Source organism: Molossus molossus, unplaced genomic scaffold, assembly GCF_014108415.1.
Source record: "Molossus molossus isolate mMolMol1 unplaced genomic scaffold, mMolMol1.p scaffold_m16_p_2, whole genome shotgun sequence".
Lineage (NCBI taxonomy): Eukaryota > Metazoa > Chordata > Mammalia > Chiroptera > Molossidae > Molossus > Molossus molossus.
This window is the reverse complement of record NW_023425355.1, coordinates 39465197-39486467: the sequence shown is the minus strand read 5'-3', so window position 1 is coordinate 39486467 and position 21271 is coordinate 39465197. Positions and strand designations below refer to the sequence as shown.

The window sequence follows — 21271 nt, the reverse complement described above, 5'->3', positions numbered from 1 at the left end:
TCACTCCTTAGTGTGGGAGAAGGAAGAGAACTCCATGAGCAGTATATGTAAGCAGATGCCATAAAAGGGATGGAAAATTAGAAAACAATAATCTGCTTTGGGCAAACCCAGAGAGGAAGGGGAAGAACAAGTACTCTCTAAAACTTGGAACATAGTTGAGAAACTTAGTCTTCTCAGACTGATCTTCAACAGAGAAGGTGCTCTTGATTAATTTTCTGCTACATCATTGAACAAGGTCTGTTTAATTCCTATGGTGAGATAATATAGGCCCTATGATCAATTGACCTCATTTACAATATTAGAAGGACAACATTTTGCCTCAAAATGTTGGTCTTCTTCATTAAGATATACATAAAAGTTTGTGATGTTCTGGATTTTTTTAATTAATTAATTTATTTTTATTTATTAATTTGTTTTTGTTATAGATATTTCTCATTTTCCCCCCATTGACACCCTCCTCCCCTTCCCCCCTTCCTTCTATGTCTCTGGGTTAATTTTGTTCATCAGTTTGTTTAGTTCATTGTATTCCACAAATAAGTGAGATCATGTGATATTTGTCTTTCTCTGCTTGGCTTGTTTCGCTTAGCATAATACTCTCCAGGTCCCTCCATGCCATCTCAAAGAATAAGAGATCTTTCTTTCTTACAGCTGCATAGTATTCCACTGTGTGCATGTAGTACAGCTTTTTAATCCACTCATATACTGATGGACACTTGGGCTGTTTCCAGATTTTAGCTATTGTAAATAGTGCTGCTACAAACATGAGGGTACATATATTCTTTCTGATTGGTGTTTCAGGCTTCTTAGGGTATATTCCTAGAGTGGGATCACTGGGTCAAATGGAAGTTAAATTTTTAATTTTTTGAGGTAACACCATATTGTTTTCCATAGTGGCTGCACCAGTCTGCATTCCCACCAGCAGTGTACTAGAGTACCCTTTTCTCCACACCCTCACCAACACTTGTTGTTTGATGATTTGTTGATAGCAGCCATTCTGACAGGTGTGAGGTGATACTTCATTGTTGTTTTAATTTGCATCTCTCTGATGATTAGTGATGTTGAGCATTTCTTCATTTGTCTCTTGGGCATTTGTATGTCCTTTTTGGAAAGGTGTCTATTTAGGTCCTCTGCCCATGTTTGAAATGGGTTCTTTGTCTTCCTTTTGTGGAGTTGTATGAGCACTCTATATATTTTGGAAATTAACCTCTTATCTGATGCATCATTAGCAAGTAGGGTCTTCCATAGAGTGGGATCTCTTTCCATTTTGTTGGTTGTTTCTTTTGCTGTGCAGAAGCTTTTGAGTTTGATGTAGTCCTATGTGTTCATTTTTCCCTTTGTTTCTCTTGCCTTCGGTGTTGTATCAGTGAAAATTCTGCTGCGTATGATGTCTGAGATTTTGTTGCCTACATTTTCTTCTAGAGTTTTTATGGATTCATGAGTTACATTTAAATCTTTTAACCATTTTGAGTTTATTCTCATGTATGGTGTAAGTTGGTGTTCTAGCTTCATTTTTTTGCAAATTGCTGTCCAATTTCCCCAACACCATTTATTGAAGAGACTATCATCACTTCACTGTATGCTCTTGCTACATTTTTTAAATATTAATTGAGCATATTGTCTTGGGTCAGTTTCTGGGTTCTATGTTCTGTTTCATTGATCTATCTGCCTGTTCTTGTGCTAGTACCAGGCTGTTTTGATTACAGTGGCTTTGTAGTATAACCTGAAATCTAGTAATGTGATCCTTTCTACTTCGTTCTTCTTTTTCAAGATTGCTGTGGCTATTCAGGGTCCTTTTTGGTTCCATATAAACTTTTGGAGTGTTTGTTATAGTTTTGGGAAGTATGTCATTGATATTTTGATGGGGATTGCATTGAACCTATAGATTGCTTTGGGTAGTATGGACATTTTAATGATGTTAATTTTTCCAATCCATGAACAAGGTATATGTTTCCACTTTTATATATCTTCCTTTATTTCTTTTTGTAAGGACCTGTAGTTTTATGTGAAGAGGTTCTTTACTTCTTTGGTTAAATTTATTCCTAGGTATCTTAATTTTTTTTTTGCTGCAATGGTAAAAGGCATTGTCTTTTTAGTTTCTCTTTCTGTGATTTCATCATTGTTGTATAAGAATTCCGCTGATTTCTTGATGATAATTTTGTATCCTGCTACTTTGCCAAATTCATTCATTAAGTCTAGGAGATTTTTCATGGAGTCTTTAGGGTTTTCTATGTACAATATCATGTCATCTGCCAATAATAACAGTTTTACTTTCTTCTTTCCAATTTGGATCCTCTTTATTTTTTCTTCATGTCTAATTGCTGTGGCTAAGACTTCCAGTACTATGTTTAATAAGGGTGGCAAAAGTGGGCATCCCTGTCTTGTTCTTGTTCTTAAGAAAAATGCTTTTAGTTTTCTCCCATTGAGTATGATGTTGGCTGTAAGTTTTACATATATGACCTTTATTATGTTGAAATATGATCCCTCTATTCCCACATTGCTGAGCATTTTTATCAAAAATCGGTGGTGGATTTTGTCCAAAGCTTTTTCAGCATCTATTGATATGATCATATGATTTTTATCTTTCCTTTTGTTTATGTGGTGTATCACATTTATTGATTTGCGAATATTGTACCATTCTTGCATGCCTGGGATAAAACCCATTTGGTCTTGATGAATAATTTTTTTGATGTATTGCTCAATCTGATTTGCTAATATTTTATTAAGAATTTTGGCATCTGTGTTCATCAGGGATATTGGCCTGTAGTTTTGTTTCTTTGTAGTGTCTTTCTTTGGTTTTCGTGTGAGGATTATGCTGGACTCATAAGATGAGTTTGGAAGTGTTCTGTCTTCTTGGATATTTGGAATAGTTTAAGGAGAATGGATATTAGTTCTTCTTTGAATGTTCGGTAAAACTCCCCCGTGAAGCCATCTGGGCCTGGGCTTTTGTTTGCTGGGAGTTTCTTGATTTCATCTTCAATTTTCTTTGTTGTTATTGGTCTGTTCAAGTTTTCTTTCTCTTCATCGTTCAGTTTTGGGAGGCTGTGTGTTTCTAGAAATTTGTTCATTTCTTCTAGATTGTCCAATTTGTTGGCATATAATTGGTCATAGTATGTTTCGATGATCCTTTGTATTTCTGTGGTGTCAGTTGTTACTTCTCCTCTTTCATTTCTGATTTTGTTTATTTGGTTTCTTTCTTTTCGTTTCTTGGTGAGTCAGGATAAAGGTCCATCAATCTTTTTATCTTTTCAAAGAACCAGCTTTTTGTTTCCTTGATCTTTTGAAATTTTTTTTTTAGTCTCCATGTCACTTATTTCTGCTCTGACCTTTACTATTTCCTTCCTGCTACTAGTTCTGGGTTTTTCTTTTTGTTTACTTTCTAGTTCTTTAAGTTGTAGAGTTAGAAACTCTGTTAGGAATTTTTCTTGTTCCTTGAGGTAGGCCTGTAGTGCTATGAACTTCCCTCTCAGCAATGCTTTCGCTGTGTCTCATAGATTTTGTGTTGTTGTATGTTTGATGTCACTGGTTTTCAGGAAGTTTTTAATTTCTTCCTTGATCTCATTAGCAACCCTTTTGTTGTTTAATAACGTGCTATTTAGGCTCTAATGTTTGAATGTTTTTGAGTGTTTTTATTGTAATTGAGTTTTAGTTTCATGCTGCTTTGATCTCAGAAGATGCTTCATATGATTTAATTTTTTTTGAATTTGTAGAGACTTGCTTTGTGTCCTAACATATGGTCTATCTTTGAGAATGACCTATGTGCACTTGAGAAGAATGTATATTATGTAGCTTTGGGGTGAAATGTTCTGCAAATACCAACTAAGTTCAATTGGTCCAGTTTGCCTTATAAGGACTCTATGTCCTTTTTAGTTTTTTTTCTAGAAGATCTATCCAGTGGTGTCAGTGGCATGTTAAAGTTATCCACTATGATCGCATTGCTATTGATCTCTCCCTTGAAGTCCTCCAGAAGTTTTTTTTTTTTTAATATAGTTTGGTGCTCCTGTATTTGTTGCATATATGTTTACCAGGGTTATATCCTCTTGTTGGATTGCTCCTTTTAATATTATGTAGTGACATTCTCTGTCTCTTATTATGGCCCTTTTTTTAAAGTCTATCTTGTCAGATATAAGTATTGCTACACCAGGTGTTTTTTCATTTCCATTTGCTTTGAAAATTTTTTTCAATCCCTTCACTATCATCCTGTGTGAGTCTTTTGTTGTGAGGTGGGTATCTTGTAGACAGTATATATATGGGTCATGTTTTCTTATCCAATCAGCTACCCTATGTCTTTTGATTGGAGCATTTAATAGATAGTTATTAGTTGCCATTTTAATTTTTTGCCTGTGTTTCTCTCTCTCTCTCTCTCCCCCACCCCGCCCCCCTGTTTCTTCTTCTTCTTACAACAGTCCCTTCAGCATTTCTTGCAGTACTTGTTTGGTGGTGGTAAATTCCTTTAGCTTTTATTTTATTTTTTATCTGTGATGTTCTTTATTTCTCCTTCAATTTTGAATGATAGCCTTGCTGGATAGAGTGGTCTTTGATTCATACCCTTGCCTTGCATGACTTTGTACAATTCATGCCACTCTCTTCTGGCCTGCATTGTTTCTATTGAGAAATTAGCTGAAAATCTAATGGCAGCTCCCTTGTAGGTAACTTTCTTTCTCTCTCACTTGCTTCCTTTAAGATTCTTTCTTTGTCTTTAATGTTTACCTTTTTTATTATGATGTGTCTAGCTGTGGGTCTTCTGGAGTTCATCTTACTTGGGACTCTCTGTGTTTCCTGGACTTGTGTGACTTTTTCTTTCACCAGTTTAGGAAAATTTTCTATCATTTCTTCAAATAGGTTCTCTATTCCTTTCTCTGATTCTTCTCCTTCCAGTATCCCTATAAGGCAAATGTTGTTACATTTTTTATTGTCCCACAGCTCCCTTAAACTTTCCTCCTGCTTTTTAAACCTTTTTTCCATTTGCTGCTCTATTTGAGTGTTTTTCCCTACCTTCTCTTCTAAGTCACTGATTCGGTCTTCAGCTTCTTCTAATCTTCCAAGGTATTTTTCATAACCGCTATGTCATTCTTTATTTCCTCTTGATTTGTATGCATAGCTCTACCTCTTTTTTTTTGTAAGCTGAAGTAGTTCCCAGTGAGCTCTTCATAATTCTTATTAAGTTGCTTGCAGTTCTGACCAAATTGTTTGAGCACCCTTAAAATCATTGCTTTGAATTCTTTATCTGATATATTGCTGTCTTCCATTTCCTGTAGTTCCTTTTCTAGTGATTCCTCTTTTTCTTTCCTTTGGGTGTTGTTTCTTTGTCTCCCCATTTTAGCCGTGTGGTAGCTCTAGACCCATTGAGGGATGTTTGGATGTGTATGCAGCTCACTGCATATCAAATAAGGCTACCGTGCCTCACAGACTGCTCTGTTTCATGTCCCCTCTTGCCTGATGTGGATCCTGGAGGATTGTCTACTGGGGGCTGGTATTGGTGTGTCTTGGTAGGTGCTGCAGCTAGATCACGTGGGCCCCTCTGGAACTGTGTTATCAGCTGGCCGTTGGTGCTACCTGTAACTGTATAGCTCAGACTCTGTTGGATCCAAGCTCCCTGACCATACTGTGGGCAGCTGGATCACACAATCCCTTTGGAGACCCAACTCCATACCTATCACCTGGGCAGCTGGTTTGCACAGTCCTCTCTGGTGCCCCAGAATCCTGCAGGTTCTGCAGGCAGCTGTATCGCACAGTCCCTTTGGAGACCTGACTCCACACCTATCTTGTAGGCCACTGGGTTGCACAGGCCTCTCTGGTGCTCCCACACTCCACAGGTCCCACAGGTAGCTGGATTGCACCTGTCCCTCTATGGCTGTGGCTTCCCATCGCTCTTGTGTGCTGCTGGGTAGCACAGGCTTCTGTGGAGCCCCAGGTCCCACAGTTGGTGGCTGGGGAATGCTGCTGCTCCGTAGGGCTCAGCTCCTGCTCAGCCTTTGCTATAGTTTTTGAGGATAGTTCTCAACTGCTGATCTGTACTTCTTTTGCCTGGGGATGGATGTCTGCTCCCCAGCCTCTGTTGCTGGGGGTATATCTAGACTCTTATTGGGCTGCTACTCTGGTGGATGGTGCTAGGCTCCCGGCTGTTTGTGGCTTCTGCAGCCAGCACCTTGGGAACTCCACTACTGTGCACTGGTCTGTGTTGACACAGAATGTCCACTGGTCTGATGGTTCCAGGTGCACTGGTGGGTTCAGGTTGCTGGGCCCTCCCTTCTCCCACTGCCTCCTCCCTGGGAAGACCTGGGATCTTCCAAAATGGTGGGACCTCCCTGCAGAGCAGGGAGAAGTGCCCTAAAGAGCTGCTTACTGCCATAGCTGGTTGCTCCCGTCCACAGCACAGGAACCTTCTGCTCTGCATCTCTGCACTGCATGAGTTTGGTTGTTTATCTTCACATCCACTCACACTCTCTCACACACTAGTTCACTCTCTCTCACACTCACCATCCTCCGGTTCTGCCCACTGCCATCTTTTTTTTTCCTGGACTTCTTAATAATTGAAATATCTTTGCAATAATACACAAACATTACAGTTTTCACTGACCCCAATGTACAACTAAATTTACCTAAGTGCTCAAAGAAAACTACCTTACCTAGTTGAAGGAATAATTCATTTTACCTTATTGGCAATTTTTCAGTTAAAAAAAATCAGTGATCTCATCTTAGAAGTTACCACATTTCTTCAAAACAATCCATATATACCCAATACATTTTCATTAAGCCAGTTTTGCAACAGGACTAACAATTTAATTAGACAGATTCAATTTGTGACTTCAGTTTATTAAAGCAGTTTATAAAATTTAGGTTAGAACTTTAGAAAACAAACCAGGGGACTGCCATGGAAATGTGTTAGTAACCACGAGGGGCCCCTGAACTGATACAAAGATTCACTTTACAAAGAGGATAGACTATGGTACAAACATTTCCTTCCAAGTTGAATACTTGAGACTCAAAATATATTTTTTCAATGGATACTCTGTTATAAATGGTGAACCGGCTCCCAACCTAGTTCATACAAATCTATTTAACATACAGTGCAGTTTAACTATAAGACCAAGAGGAGAGGCTATTCATCTACATCTCAATATCTATATAAATACTATGTCCATGGGAATTATTAATATCTAAGATTTATTAAATGATTAGTATTAGCTCATTTAATCCATGCAGCCTTCTGTGGTAGACTTAATAATGATTCTCAATTGACAGATAAAGAACCTGAGGCCTGAGGGGCTAATATAATAACTTGCCTAATATTATACAACTAACAATGATGGATTCAATATTTGAATCCAGGGAGTATAAGTCCAGAGTCCATGGTTCTGACCATGGCACAGTACCACCTACCACTGTTCCCAGTCTCTGAGGTAGGAATTCTCCTACCAGAGATGGACAAGGGCTCTTCAAGAAATGAGGCATGCTGAGCATGAGCAACTCCACCACTGCTTCTACAGAGGAAATGGGCCCTTTTGAGGTGGTCTTCCATGTGCTTAGACATGGGAAACAAAAGACAGGTACCCAGTTAGAGGGGTTGTACACTGTTTTCACCAGTGTCTACAAATATGTTGAGAATTTACAAGCAGCTTTTACTCTGGTTGTTGCCTGTAACCTACTCTGTCCTGGTTCCTTTCTCATTTTAGAATTTTCAACTGCCTTTGAGTTTTTTTATGAGAAAGTGACTTGATACCTTAGTTTACTCATGACCTGGGATGTCGGAGGTTAAAGGCTAGAAGATATTGCTGTCTCTGAAATGTTTATGGATTTCATGAAAGGCTTTGACATTTCTTTCTTTCTAAGAAGAGAGTAAATGGGGCCAAATCTCCAAATAATTGTTATATATAACTAATATTGTATTCCATATTTTGACTTATTCAAGTCAATAGTCCAGTATGATAACTGAATAAGCAATGCTGTCTAATTTAGCTTCCTACTTGTCTTACATAGTAGTTCTCATCTGTCACCAAATTATGGTGGATAGGGGGGCTTTATATTGTTTTTTAATCCTAAAATGTCATTTAAAATAACCTACTATAGATCCTACCCTCTTATAGGTTGATGGTAAAAGATAATTAGGGCCCTGGCCGGTTTGGCTCAGCGGTTGGAGTGTCGACCTGCGGTACAGAGAGACCCAGGTTCGGTTCCCGCTGAGGGCATGTACCTCGGTTGCAGTTTGTCCCCGGCCTGGTTGGTCCTGCAGGTGGCAGCCACTCAATGTGTCCCTTCACATCGATGTTTCTCTCTCTCTCTCTCTCTCTCTCTCTCTCTCTCTCTCTCTCTCTTCATCTCTCTCCCTCCCGCTCTATATGAACAAAAAATGGAAAAATGTCCTCGGGTGAGGATAAAAAAAATAAATAAATAATAATTATTTACCACTGACTGATAGGTGTTGGCCTAGCTTTAAAGTATTTCTTTCAAGCATAAAAGACTAGTCACCACCAGAAAATAAATTCCAGGTGACTTTCTCAATGCATGTGCTCATTCTAATCTCTCTGGATTAATAGTGTTTGTCAGGAACGTGGAACAGGCTATGTATACTCAGGCAGCCCAAGCATAACTCAAGCTTTTGAATCACAGGGGATTTGGAAGTGGGCATGGGGGTAGGTATAAAGATAGAAAAGAAAGGAAAGCAAAATGGAGCATGAGGTAGAGGAGAAAAACTGTGAGAAGCATAGGGAGCAAGAGAACATAGGACAAAGACAGGGGTCAAAGGGCATTTTAGAGAGAAGGTGGCTGGTGAAATGAGGAAGAAAATGAAAATAAAGACTAGAAAATCAGTATGGTCAAGGGGATATAATCCTAGGTCCCATTCTCCTACTGACCCATATCTCTGGTCCTTTTCACACAAAACATCTCAAAACATTCTCTGTATTTGGTATATTGACTTCCTCACCTCCCATTTTCTCTTTAGCTCAACTAATTTCTATTTCTAAGGTACTGTTTAACATTATATATTTGTTTATATCTCATTTACGAATATTAGAGCAGAAAGGGACTAACTCCCAGATTCTTTTGGGTTTTTCCAAATAACTATTGGTATCAAAACAGTCAGACTGTGATGTGATCTGTGAAACATGCAATTTTTATTACATAAACTAGTTTCAATTCCTATTTTATATGCAGTTCATAAAGTGAATATCTCTGTACACAATAACATACGATTCTTCTCATCACTCCACAGAATATAGACCATGGGTCCCTGCAGCAGCTTTAATACTGCAGTGTTATTCCTTAGCTTCTCTCCAAGATTCCTGTCAGAGTGGGATTACCCAGTTTCACATGCAACATGTTTCAAATAATGACAAAGTGTCTTTGCTTGGTAGGAAAAGGGAAATCTTTCCACTCTATGAGATGCAGATTTAGTCAGTAGGTGAGAAGTCTCTGAGATGCTTTCTGAAGATCACTCCTCTGGAAGTACTCCTAGAGACAATACATACTCAAACCATGACACTTCCAGAAGTCAGGGAAGGCTGTAGCCTATTCACAACCTAAGAACACAGAATCAGAGCCAGGAGACTCATGAGCTTCCCCTTTTATTTAAGTGAATGTCATGTGGAAGTCCAACATAGGAAACTAAAAGGAACAGTTCTGGTGGAATTAAGTGTCACATGACCCCCCCCCCCCCCCTTGGGTCCTTTAAGCCCAAGGAACTCCATGGAATATTGGAATTTACTGGTAACCAATAATCTCATCAAATTCCACAGGTTTGAAGGCATATGGACATGGAGAACCAGCAAGAAGTAATCTACACAAGGTTATGGAGCTCTTGACTGGCAGACCTGGGAAGGTAATACACTATCCAACTAACTCATAATGCATGGAGTTGGTAGTGACATTAGACAGTTCCCTCTCTGGTCTCCTCACATTCATTGGCCATGTCTAGATGAAAAGTGCTGATGATTTTTGCTATCTAAGCACTGGAACAATTCTTCACTGAAAAAAAAATTGATAAAAGGAAGAGGAAAAAGAGGAAGAAGGAGGAGAAGAAGAAAAGAAGGAAAGGAAGGAAGGAAGGAAGGAAGGAAGGAAGGAAGGAAGGAAGGAAGGAAGGAAGGAAGGAAGGAAGGAAGGGGAGAGGGAGGGGGAGGGAGGGGTAAAGGAGGAAAGGAGAGAAGGAGGGAAGTAAGGATGGGGAAACAAAAATGAAGGAAAGAAACAGGTAATTCTGGTTTTGAAACCAATGTTAGAACACTGGCTCTCCTAGCTACAGAACTAACACTGCCTTAATCAGGTTAAATTTCTCTGCTGAAAAACTTTTGTGTAAGACATCTCAGAGTATTCTTTGACCATAATACAAAGGGCTTATAATATGATCATGCAATGAGTTTGGAAAAGGTATACATGTATTTCAAAATGATAATAAAGGTTAGAAATGTTCTTAGTTATTAAGAAAACCTTGACTTTCTTGGTGAAGTCATTTTTTTTTTATTGGAAAAAACACAGATTTAAAAAACCATAGAATAAAACATATGAGTGAGCATTTCAGTAGGCAAATATCTATCATCACACTCCATGATTTGCATATTTAAAATTAACTTTGATTTTGAGGGACTTAACTCCTTAGTTATAAATCTAGTACCTTTATCGGCGCCCCACAGAGGCACTTATATTTCATAGGTGTTTGGTGATTTGTGACACCATGGATCCAGGCACATGTGGGTTGGACACACACCCTATGCAGCAGAAGGCAATGGTAAATCATTGCATGTTTTTTTCTTAATCTTTACATTTCTTAACTTTCTTACTTTGAAAACTCTATGTTGAGACTGTTAAGTTATTTATAGGGTCATCTGGAGTCTGAGCACAGCATGTAAAGACAACCTATTAGGACAATAAGCATTATATACCCTTGGCTTATTCCTAAGCCATGCTTTAAGGACACTGGGGAATAATAAGACTAAATGAAAAAAGGTGAAGGGATCAGCCAAAGAACATATATGCATAACCCATAGACACAGACAACAGTGTGGTGATGGCCAGAGGCTGGGTGGAGGTTGGAAGAGTGGGAGGGGGGTGTAATGGGGACATGTATAATAGTGTCAACAATAAAAATATAGTTAAAAAAGCATACATGCAAATTACAGCTAGATAGATACATAAAAGAAATATGGCAAAACAACTGTTTAGTCTAGCTGGTGGGTATATAAATGTTTATTATCCTATATTTAGTTTTTATTCCGTGTAATCAAAATTTTCCACAATAAAATTTTGAGGAATTTATTTAAAGAGTAGAATAGGAGAATATCAATCTAGGCCAACAGTAAATCCCCAGTCAATATTTAATCTTTCTACCCCCACCCTTACCCCCACCTTCACCTGGTCAGAGTCTCTTAGATTTTAGTTTTCTTTAGAATCAATTTCTCCTTTGGCTGTCTTCAGGGTCATAACTCACCACTTTCAACCATCAACTTCTGAATTACAATTAAATGATACTTGTAGCTTCCCTATGGTTAGGTCCCATTTCACTATGCTAAATTCCTGACAACCAATGACTCTCAAGAGCTATCTATCTTTTGACAGGATATATATTTTTGTTCTGATTAAAAAGAGACCCTGTTACAGTTATATAATTATTTTATCTGCAGTTATCCCAACTAGTCCCTACTTTTAGGCATAGGTTTGCCCTCAAAGTAGGAGGCGTGTCAACAAGCCATCAATAAACCTTGCTGTTCTATAGCGGCTTATGGAAAAAGAAGTGAATGCTCCCAGCTCTTTCTGAAATACATTCAAAACAATATTGACTGAGTGCTAGCAAAGTATGCTTGCTTCTCTAGTGATCAGGAAGTTTATGTCTGACTTTAATTCCAAATGAGCACGCGCCTTCAAACCCAGACATTCCAATCCACAGCACAATTTCCAGTGGCTGGAGGAAGCTAGAAGCACTTTTGTCCTTAGTTGCTGTTTTTTAGTTGCTAGAGATTCTCTTCTTTTGCTTTTACTTTCTTCTCCAGAAATACAACATAACCAGAACTTCCCTGGTTCTATAATAAAAAATAAGAATAACATTTGTGTAATGCTTTAAATGTGGTAAAAGGGAAAGTAACGAATCTCCTAGGGTAGACAATAGGTCTGAATTTAGATTTCTGCTCTCCCTTTTCCCTGGCCATAGACATAATGCACTCCTAATCATGCATAGTCAGACTGATAGTTTTATTATCACCAATACGTGCTATGTACTCAGTAGCTAGCACATTTTAATGGTGAACTCCATTTTCAAGAGAGGCAAAATTGAAAAAGAAATGGTATATCGTGGAAGTATATGCTGAACTAATGTCATTTCAGTTTTGATCATGTTACTGAACTGGTAAATCAGAGAATGTCAGAGAGTGCATCAGGATTTCAACAAGGCTTTGAAAGCGTTACTCATGACAAATTTTTAGATGACATGAGGAAATGTGGGCAGAATAATAATGTACTCCTTTCTGATTGAATAACCATGCTCAAGAGGGCTGATGATGATTTGTTTTTCAATCTAGACAGGCTTCTATAAAGGGCTTTCAACAGGGCTTTGCATTTATTTGGTCTAGTCCTTGGTGTGGAAACTTGACATCATTGGTTCTTGAAACTCCACATGTAATTGCAATGTACAACCAAGTTGGAGAACCACTATTATAGGATCAGTGGTTTGCATACTATACTACATGCTGTTCTTAGCATTCAGATGTCTCTAATTGATACCAATAACTCTCTTCTAAAGATCCAATGTTTGATTCAGTTTCATAGATGCTTACAGCAAAAATAGAATGAGAACACTTAAATTTCATCTCAATTAGAAAAAAGGTTTGGAAAAGTATATGTAAAAAGAGCTCCACCCACAGGGTTTAGTAAGGCCCTCAATTCAATGTCACTTAGACATTTCACAAATACCAAATTCCATCAGAACTCAATGACAAAAACTTCCCCTTTATGTGTGAATGCCAAGTTAATAAAGGCACTCTTTTGGTGCTGAGAAAAAAACAAACCAAAGATTTGTATTATCCTATACTGGAAAAGTGACTGTGTCTCCTTATTTATTTATTTTTTTTTTATTTTTTTATTTTTTATCCTCACCTGAGGACATTTTTCCATTTTTTGTTCAGGTAGAGTGGGAGGGGGAGAGAGGAAGAGAGAGAGAAACATCGATGTGAAAGGGACACATCGAGCGGCTGCCACCCGCACGACAAACCAGGGCCGGGGACAAACTGCAACCGAGGTACGTGCCCTTAGCGGGAACCGAACCCGGGTCTCTCGGGACCGCAGGCCAACGCTCTAACCGCTGAGCCAAACCGGCCAGGGCTGTGTCTCCTTATTTAGAATCAGGTCATTATAATCACGGGTTTTAAAAATTATATTTTCAATTAACAAAAACAAATCAGGTTGATGAGCAGAACACCAACATTTGATTAGCATATTTAGGGAAAGTTTGATTTTAATATCAGTCACATTGGTAAGCAGAAGGAACAAGACACATCATCATTGGAGACTGCATTAAAAATGTCCATGGGTCACATAACAACATGTCCAAGGTAGCCTGGCCAGTGTGGCTTAGTAGTTGAGCATCGACCCATGCACCAAGAGGTTGCCTGTTTGATTCCCAGTCAGGGCACATGTCCAGATTGTGGGCCCAATCCCCAGTGGGGGGCATGCAGGAGGCAGCCAATCAATGTTCTTTCTCATCGATGTTTCCATCTCTCTCTATCTTCCTCTCTCTCTAAAAATCAATAAAGAAAAAAATTTACAAAAAAAAAACAACACATCTAAGGTCAATTATGTTGAGTACAAAGACTTCAGGATATGAGGGAAGAAGAAGCTTGTCCCCTCTGTCTCTGGAAGGGTACCAACCTCATAGCATTAGTATAGTTAATAATTCTGTAACCTTTAAAAGGCATTTTATAAACAAATTAGGTCAATTAGCACAGAGTAATTAAATTTTAAGGAATCCCAACCACTTTATAACTGGGGGATAGTAGCTAATTCCTTGCATCAGTGATGTGTTAACATGCAATACTCATAGTGTACTCAGTTGTAACAGACATGACAAAGACACACACACACACACAACCCAGAGAAATGCAAACAACCTTCAAATGTATAGCCCCAGACTTCACCTTTAACCTTTCCTATTCAGTGTTACCTGTTCATGATAATATAACTGAACCACACAGAACTCTCCATTACTTGAGGAGATTGGAATACAGCCAGTGTAGAGGGGAAAATTTTGGGAAAGTGAGGAATCCAGTCTCCCCTCATGGATGAATTAAAAAGCACTCTAAGGATCTTCTTCTCATTTTCCTTTCTCACATTTTTATCCATATATAAATGTCTCCTTCTAATATATTTTCTACAATGAGCTAGACACTGTGTTAGATGGTTTACATGCGTTATTTCATTAAGCTTTCACACTAATTCTGCAAGATAGATATTGTACCCATTTTACACAGAAAAAGCTGCCATATAAAGTTTTACGTGACTTACTTAAGGTTACAGAGATCCAGGACACAGCCAGATCTGCCTGACTGTATGCGCCATTTTTTGTTTTTTTACATCAATGCGCTACATTCTATTACTCTGTCTTCCTTGAACTTATTTCCTTTTTCCTCTTCAAAGCCTAAAGTGGTGGATGCGTGGTAGTATTGGAAATATTTTAAAGAAATAAGGACTGACCTAGTTCTCCTTTATACCTCTCTTGAAGCTGTGTGATTTTCTATTTCTCCATACATGGCCTAGTAACCAATATCCAAGAAAACATTGGCTTCCTACAGGCTCATGTTATGTTTTCCTTTCCAATCTCTCCATGGTTTCTGTGAGTGCATTGTTTAAATCCCAAATAAGAGCATATTGCCTGAGACATTGTGATTTCCATTAGAGAACACAAGGACAACATATTTAAAATCAAAACTGAAAAAGTACTTTTGGTGCCTAGCAGAGAGATAGAGGGCTGGCTCAATATGGTTGCTGATTATTTCATTGGAGGTTGATCACACATTGAGAGTAATGAGCCAAGTTAGAGTACATCCTTATCAGTAGATTTCAACAGGGTAGTCTTTCTGACAGGTCTTTTTGTTATATAGCCTTAATGTAGGCTTCTTGAACCTGGTGTTTTATTAATCTGCAAGTACTTGTTTAGATACAAGGTTGTGGATTCTAAGAGATAAACGGTTAATTATGAGTTCTAATCCCAGTAAAAGATGCCTATAAATATTAAAACTTGATTCCTTTTTTTTTTTTTTTTTTTTAACAGTTAATGGCCTAGCAAAAGAACGATCAATTGTAATTGGGGAACTGAAGAAGGTAGTAAATGCATTACTGAGGCCAATTGCTTTACAGCCATTTATTTAATCCTTAAATTTTGCAGGTTGTAAATTAATCATTAGAATGTAGAAAGCAAAATAGTCATAATCCTGTAAGTGCCTCCAAACTCCAAAGATTTAGAGAAGGAAATTCATGGAAACAAGAAACCTGATATTTTTTTTTTCCCACTGCTATTTCTTAACAGGCAAAGGAGGTTAAACAATAAGGACAAGTCCAAGTAATTATCCTGATGTGTTGGTCCACAGGTCAGGGGTGAGCTTGATTAAATTCATGGAGGGCTGACCCACAAATGGTGGGAAAATGCCATTTCTTGTTCACTCAGCCCTGTAGGCAGCTAATCAGTGTGCATATCTCACTTCCAGATTGTTTTATGAGACCAGAGCAATAGCCCACAGCATTCATTAGGGTATCCACTCCTATCTGTTGTTTTCTAATTAGTTAGTGGCAGGACTATGACAAGAAGACATGTAGCAGAGAGGAATTAGGAGGGGAAGAGGAGGATGCTGATTCTCCTCTACATACATAGGGAATATAGTCCCCAATTTCAAAATGTTCAACTGCAAAAGCAATTAGTTTGTAGATTTCTTTACATGTATATAGAAAGCCACATATAGTTGGCTTGAATATGGGTTTTATAAGCTTAATGTGTAAACACTTAATCTTTTACTAAGGACAATGGTTTTTGTATACTAAGGGTACAATAAAATTTAGACTCTTAGTGGTAATGATGCAAACGATTTTCAAGATGCCTTTGGCATTGGAGGTCTAGTAAATGTACTCTGCATGCATTTTGAAAGTAGAATTTGAATCTGTGCATATTTTCTTTTTTTCAATAGTGTGATGACCTTTATATATACAATATAGCTTCTGGCTTAACCTTAGGCTATATACAACAAAACAGGTACTGGCTGACTTTTGTACTGAGCAAGTATTTCTTTCATATCCCATTGCCATTTTCCCTCATAATCAATGGCATATCTGAATAAAGATGTAGCCTTACTCTTTGCCTCATAACCAGACCATGTAAGGATCAAACTTCTAATTCTACAGTAGCAAATGGAATTATGCAACACAAACTCTTTCCATTCATTTTCTGCTTGACTCTAATAAAGTTTGTACTTTCACCAGGCTGTCTCTATATCTACCCTATGTTCCATTCAATACCCACCAAGCTATTGTTGCTCAATAAACCATTACTGATAATAAAACAAAATCTAATTTTAAAACTTATAGCTGAACTGGAAATGAATTTATTTACTTTGTTAAAATAATTATAAAGCAAGTGTTTTCTAGACAGATCATTTAACCATAGCATGTGATAAAACTACTCTTTTATTCCCACAGCTTGCTTTAAAAAAAAAAAAAAAAAAAGCTTGCTTAACAGAAGAAAGCTTTCCTGAAACATTTTAAGGATTCCTGCAATTAGAAATAATGATATTGCCCAGCCGATGAGGCTCAGTGGTTGAGCATCGACCCATGCACCAAGAGGTTGCTGATTCAATTCCCAGTCAGGGCACATGCTCAGGTTGTGGGCCTGATCCTCAGTGGTGGGGCATGCAGGAGGCAGCCAATTGATGTTCTCTCTCATCAGTGTTTCTCTCTCTCTCTCTCTTTCCTCTCTCTCTAAAATCAATAAAGAAAAATAAATAAATAAATAAAAGTTGCCTTTCTTTAAAAAAAGAAATACTAATATCAAATCACTAGGAAAAAAAAAAAAACTGTTGAGATATTTTAACATAAACTAAAAATAACTCATAGCAATTATGAAAATCGTAACTTGGAGATTCTATGTCACTTGTTCAAATAAAGAGCCCATTCTGGCCACTTTTGGTGAAAACAAGAAATGACATTTCGCCTTCTCCTTTACCTGAGTTTTCTTTAGACTTACCCTGAGTGGATTTTCATTAAGATAAGGGGGTTCACCTTCTACCATTTCAATTGCCATAATCCCCAGAGACCAGATATCAACTTTCGGACCATAAGCTTTTCGAGTCACCACCTCAGGTGCCATCCAATAGGGAGTTCCCACCATAGTGCTTCGTTTACTTTGCTCAGGGGTGATCTGGGCACAGAACCCAAAATCAGCTGCAGAGAAGAAAAGTCAGTTAAACCATTTCAAATTATTTTTCTTTTATAATAGGTCATTTTCAGATACGGTTGTACTTTCTTTTGTTAGACACTGAGCTTCCACAACTGCCTAGCTCATATCCTTCTGTTAACTGATCTCTCAGCTGGTCCTGAATTTAAAAAGGTCTGAAATAACTGACGTGATGTCATTTTTACTAGACCTCAGTCCAGTTACCTCCAACTTACAAATTTTTGTGTCTTCTAATTAATTATGTGTCCTTCAGAAGATGAAAGTCATGAGAAATTCTGAAATATTACCCACCACCCACCAAAAAAATCTGGTCAAAATCTACAGGAACACAGTGTTAAAAAATTATTTACTACATAAAACTCAAAAGCTTCGGCACAGCAAAAGAAACAACCAACAAAATGGAAAGGCAACCCACTGTATGGGAGGGCATAATTGCCAATGATACATCAGGTAAGGGGTTAATTTACAATACATATAGAGTGCTCATACAACTCCACAAAAGGAAGACAAAGAACCCAATTAAAATGTGGGCAGAGGAACTAAATAGACACCTCTCCTAACAGGACATACAAATGGCTAACAGACATATGAAGAAATGCTCAACATCACTAATCATCAGAGAGATGCAAATTAAAACAACAATGAGGTATCACCTCACACCTGTCAGAATGACCGCCATCAACAAATCATCAAACAACAAGTGTTGGCGAGGGTGTGGAGAAAAGGGGACTCTAGTACACTGCTGGTGGGAATGCAGACTGGTGCAGCCACTATGGAAAACAATATGGTGTTACCTCAAAAAATTAAAAATTGAACTTCCATTTGACCCAGTGATCCCACTTCTAGGAATATACCCTAAGAAGCCTGAAACACCAATAAGAAAGAATACATGTACCCCCATGTTTGTAGCAGCACTATTTACAATAGCTAAGATCTGGAAACAGCCCAAATGCCCATCAGTGGACGAATGGGTAAAAAAGCTGTGGTACATATACACAATGGAGTACTATGCAGCTGTAAGAAAGAAAGATCTCTTATCCTTTGAGACGACATGGAGACACCTGGAAAGTATTATCCTAAGCGAAACAAGCCAAACAGAGAAAGACAAGTAACATATGATCTCACTTATTTGTGGAATATAATGAATTTATCAGTCTGAGGAACGAGGTAGTCCCAGAGATATGGAAGTGGGGTACAGATTGACAATCCCCAGAAGAGGGGGTCGGGGGGAAGATAAACCACAGAACTTATATGCATGTATGCATGAACAATGCACATGGACCACAAAACTGGGAACAGGATGGGGAGGGAGAGGATGGGGTATCAGTGGGGGAAAAAGGAGAAACATCTGTAACAAAAATAAATTAATTAATTAAATAAAAAATGATTTACTTCAAACTGGGCTCTAAAAGCTTTCAAACCAATGACTTTCAATCGTTATTTTCTTCTGAAAATATATAGTAAAAGAGCAAAAGCCCCCTGATACTCTCTGAAACACCATCAAACCCAAAATACCTACTCAGTTTAACAGAACCATCCATCCCAAGGAGAATATTGTCACTCTTTATGTCTCTATGGATCACTTGGTTTGAGTGTAAGAAATCCAAAGCTTGGAGGCACTATTGAATCAGGAAAGAGAAAGTTCTAATTATATCACAAATAATTTTTAATTAAGTTTAATCTAGATACATTTGGGGAGGAATATAATTTTATGTTGTCAAGTGAAATAGATTACTAAGTGCTTTGACACCATTTTAAAATCACTTTACCATTTACATCAGTGATAGAATTTAGCATTATACATATTATAGCTCCTGAGTCAGACTAGGACATGAAGAGTGATGGTGTGGTAAGTAGCACTAAATCATTAATACAGCCAAAGTAACCAACTAATATAATCGTACCTAGTATCTAGGGAATATGAATTCACCTTGGTCTTAAACAGATGTAGTAAGGTTCTGCTTCCATTGTACGATTTGATTCAGTAATTCTGGAGTAAAACCCAGGATTCTGCATTAAAAACAAGTACCCTGAGCTATTTCTGATAGTCAGCTAGTTTTGGGGACCATTATGAAGTAAAAATAGGTACTTATTTGGAAAAGGCTCTGCTGTAATACCAGAACTTGGAAACAATAGACCCAGAGTTGAATATACTCTAAATATTAAAAGTTTGAGCGCACGAATAGAAAATATATGTGTTTAGTGGATATGTTTGCATGTTTAAGGAGGAAGAAATAAGAATGAGAGAAGAACAAGGAAGGAGGAAATTTAAATAAACAATTGAAAATAAAATAAAGTAAAAACTAGCTGAAATTATTTGGTTTTGTTTTCCTATTATTGGTTTTTAAGTTTTAGTGGGTCAGAGTTCCTTATTGTATCTATAGAAAACCTCACTACAATTTATGTGATGATGGTAATGTCTAAGATAAATTCCACTGAAGAATTTTTTTTTTAATATTGAAAAAAATATATAATTAAATATCCTTGGTTAATTTGAAAATAGGTATTATGATACTTATTGGAAAAGAGGCAGACACTTACATATACTAGAAGGCTATAAAGGATGTCCAAATTGTTCTGTGAAAATAACTAATTTCAGAGCTGGGGAGGACCTTGGTTAAATTACCTTCTAGAAAATGATGGGATTATAACATGGTCTGTATTTTTACATGGCTCACATTGAAGATCCAAGACAAAATAACTACTGTGTAAAAATTCCTCCAAATCAGAAAGAAGTTCCAAGCCAATATTACTGTTTTCCATGTTCACTGAGACTTAAAACCATGCAGGTTTAAATTTGAACCCTGTGGATGCCTTAATGGAACTCAAAGATCCATAGCAAAGCAACTAATATAAATAAGGGGCTGGGGAGGGAGGGGAAGAGGAGTGCTATTACCTTAGGATTTAAGCTGAATTTAGGCTCTCCAACTTTTTTCAGTAGAAAAAATACGCTATTGTTACTTTGATGTTATACACATTCTGAATAGTCAGAGATAAAGAAAGAAATATCAATTTTAGTATTCTTGTCCATTGCAATGTTCTATTTTCTTACCTCTCTGCAGACAGCTGCTATCTGTCCTTCATCCATACAGGTCTCTGTCACCACATCAGTCAAAGAGCCACCAGCCAAGTATTCCATGACTACCCATAGTTCATCACCCACTAAGTAGCTATAACAAGAGAAGAAAAAGACTTTGACTTACACCTAAAAAAGTGGTGACTCTTCCATATTCCCATGAAGAAGGCAATTTGCAGTTGGTCTCTCTGAATTTGGTCATATTACATAATAAGAAGAGAATATCAGTGATGGTGATATTGAGATACTTCCTTAACATTAGAAGAGAATATGCATAGAAATCAGAGGATCATCAGATGTGACTGTGGACCATGGAGGAAGGAAAAGAGCAATCAGGCCTCTGGCATCTGACTACTACATTCTGTAAAAGTTAGTTTCAATGAACAGGATCAATGAATAACCTTTTTAGATAACTCAAGCCACAATGTTGACTTCTAGTACTGAACTGGCCCATGGTATACAGATTTATAGGATATTTATTTAGATCTTGGCACTATTTTTCATTTAACTAAATTGACTACTAAAATGTTTTCCAGTAGTTGTTAAATCAAAGAGATTCATGTTTGCAATGGATTTATTGTGCTGAGGTCTCAGTTCTGATAGAAGTAAGTTGTGACACTTTATGAAACACTGATTTCTACTGTAAAATCTGACTCTCCTTTTGTCTCCCTTTCCTCTCCTATACCACTGGTCTACCTGGTGCAAAACACAGAAAGCAAGATCTTAAGCTCATTAAGGCTGTAGACCTAGCCTTATTTCCTTTGTAGTTCCCAGAG

The 21271-nt window shown here is 37.7% G+C and overlaps 1 protein-coding gene across 5 annotated transcripts in view; it reads right to left on the bottom strand.

Annotated features, from left to right (window-relative positions):
• The window catches only part of PAK3 (p21 (RAC1) activated kinase 3), a 420017-nt gene that overhangs the window by 9784 nt on the left and 388962 nt on the right, over positions 1–21271 (bottom strand). For all 5 annotated transcript variants that reach the window (XM_036270656.1, XM_036270655.1, XM_036270651.1 and 2 more), the window contains 3 exons: positions 20472–20589; positions 18939–19038; positions 17210–17406 (listed from right to left, as the gene is read on the bottom strand). In XM_036270656.1, the coding sequence (XP_036126549.1) occupies positions 17210–17406; positions 18939–19038; positions 20472–20589 (415 nt within the window). The remainder of the gene's footprint in view (positions 1–17209; positions 17407–18938; positions 19039–20471; positions 20590–21271) is intronic.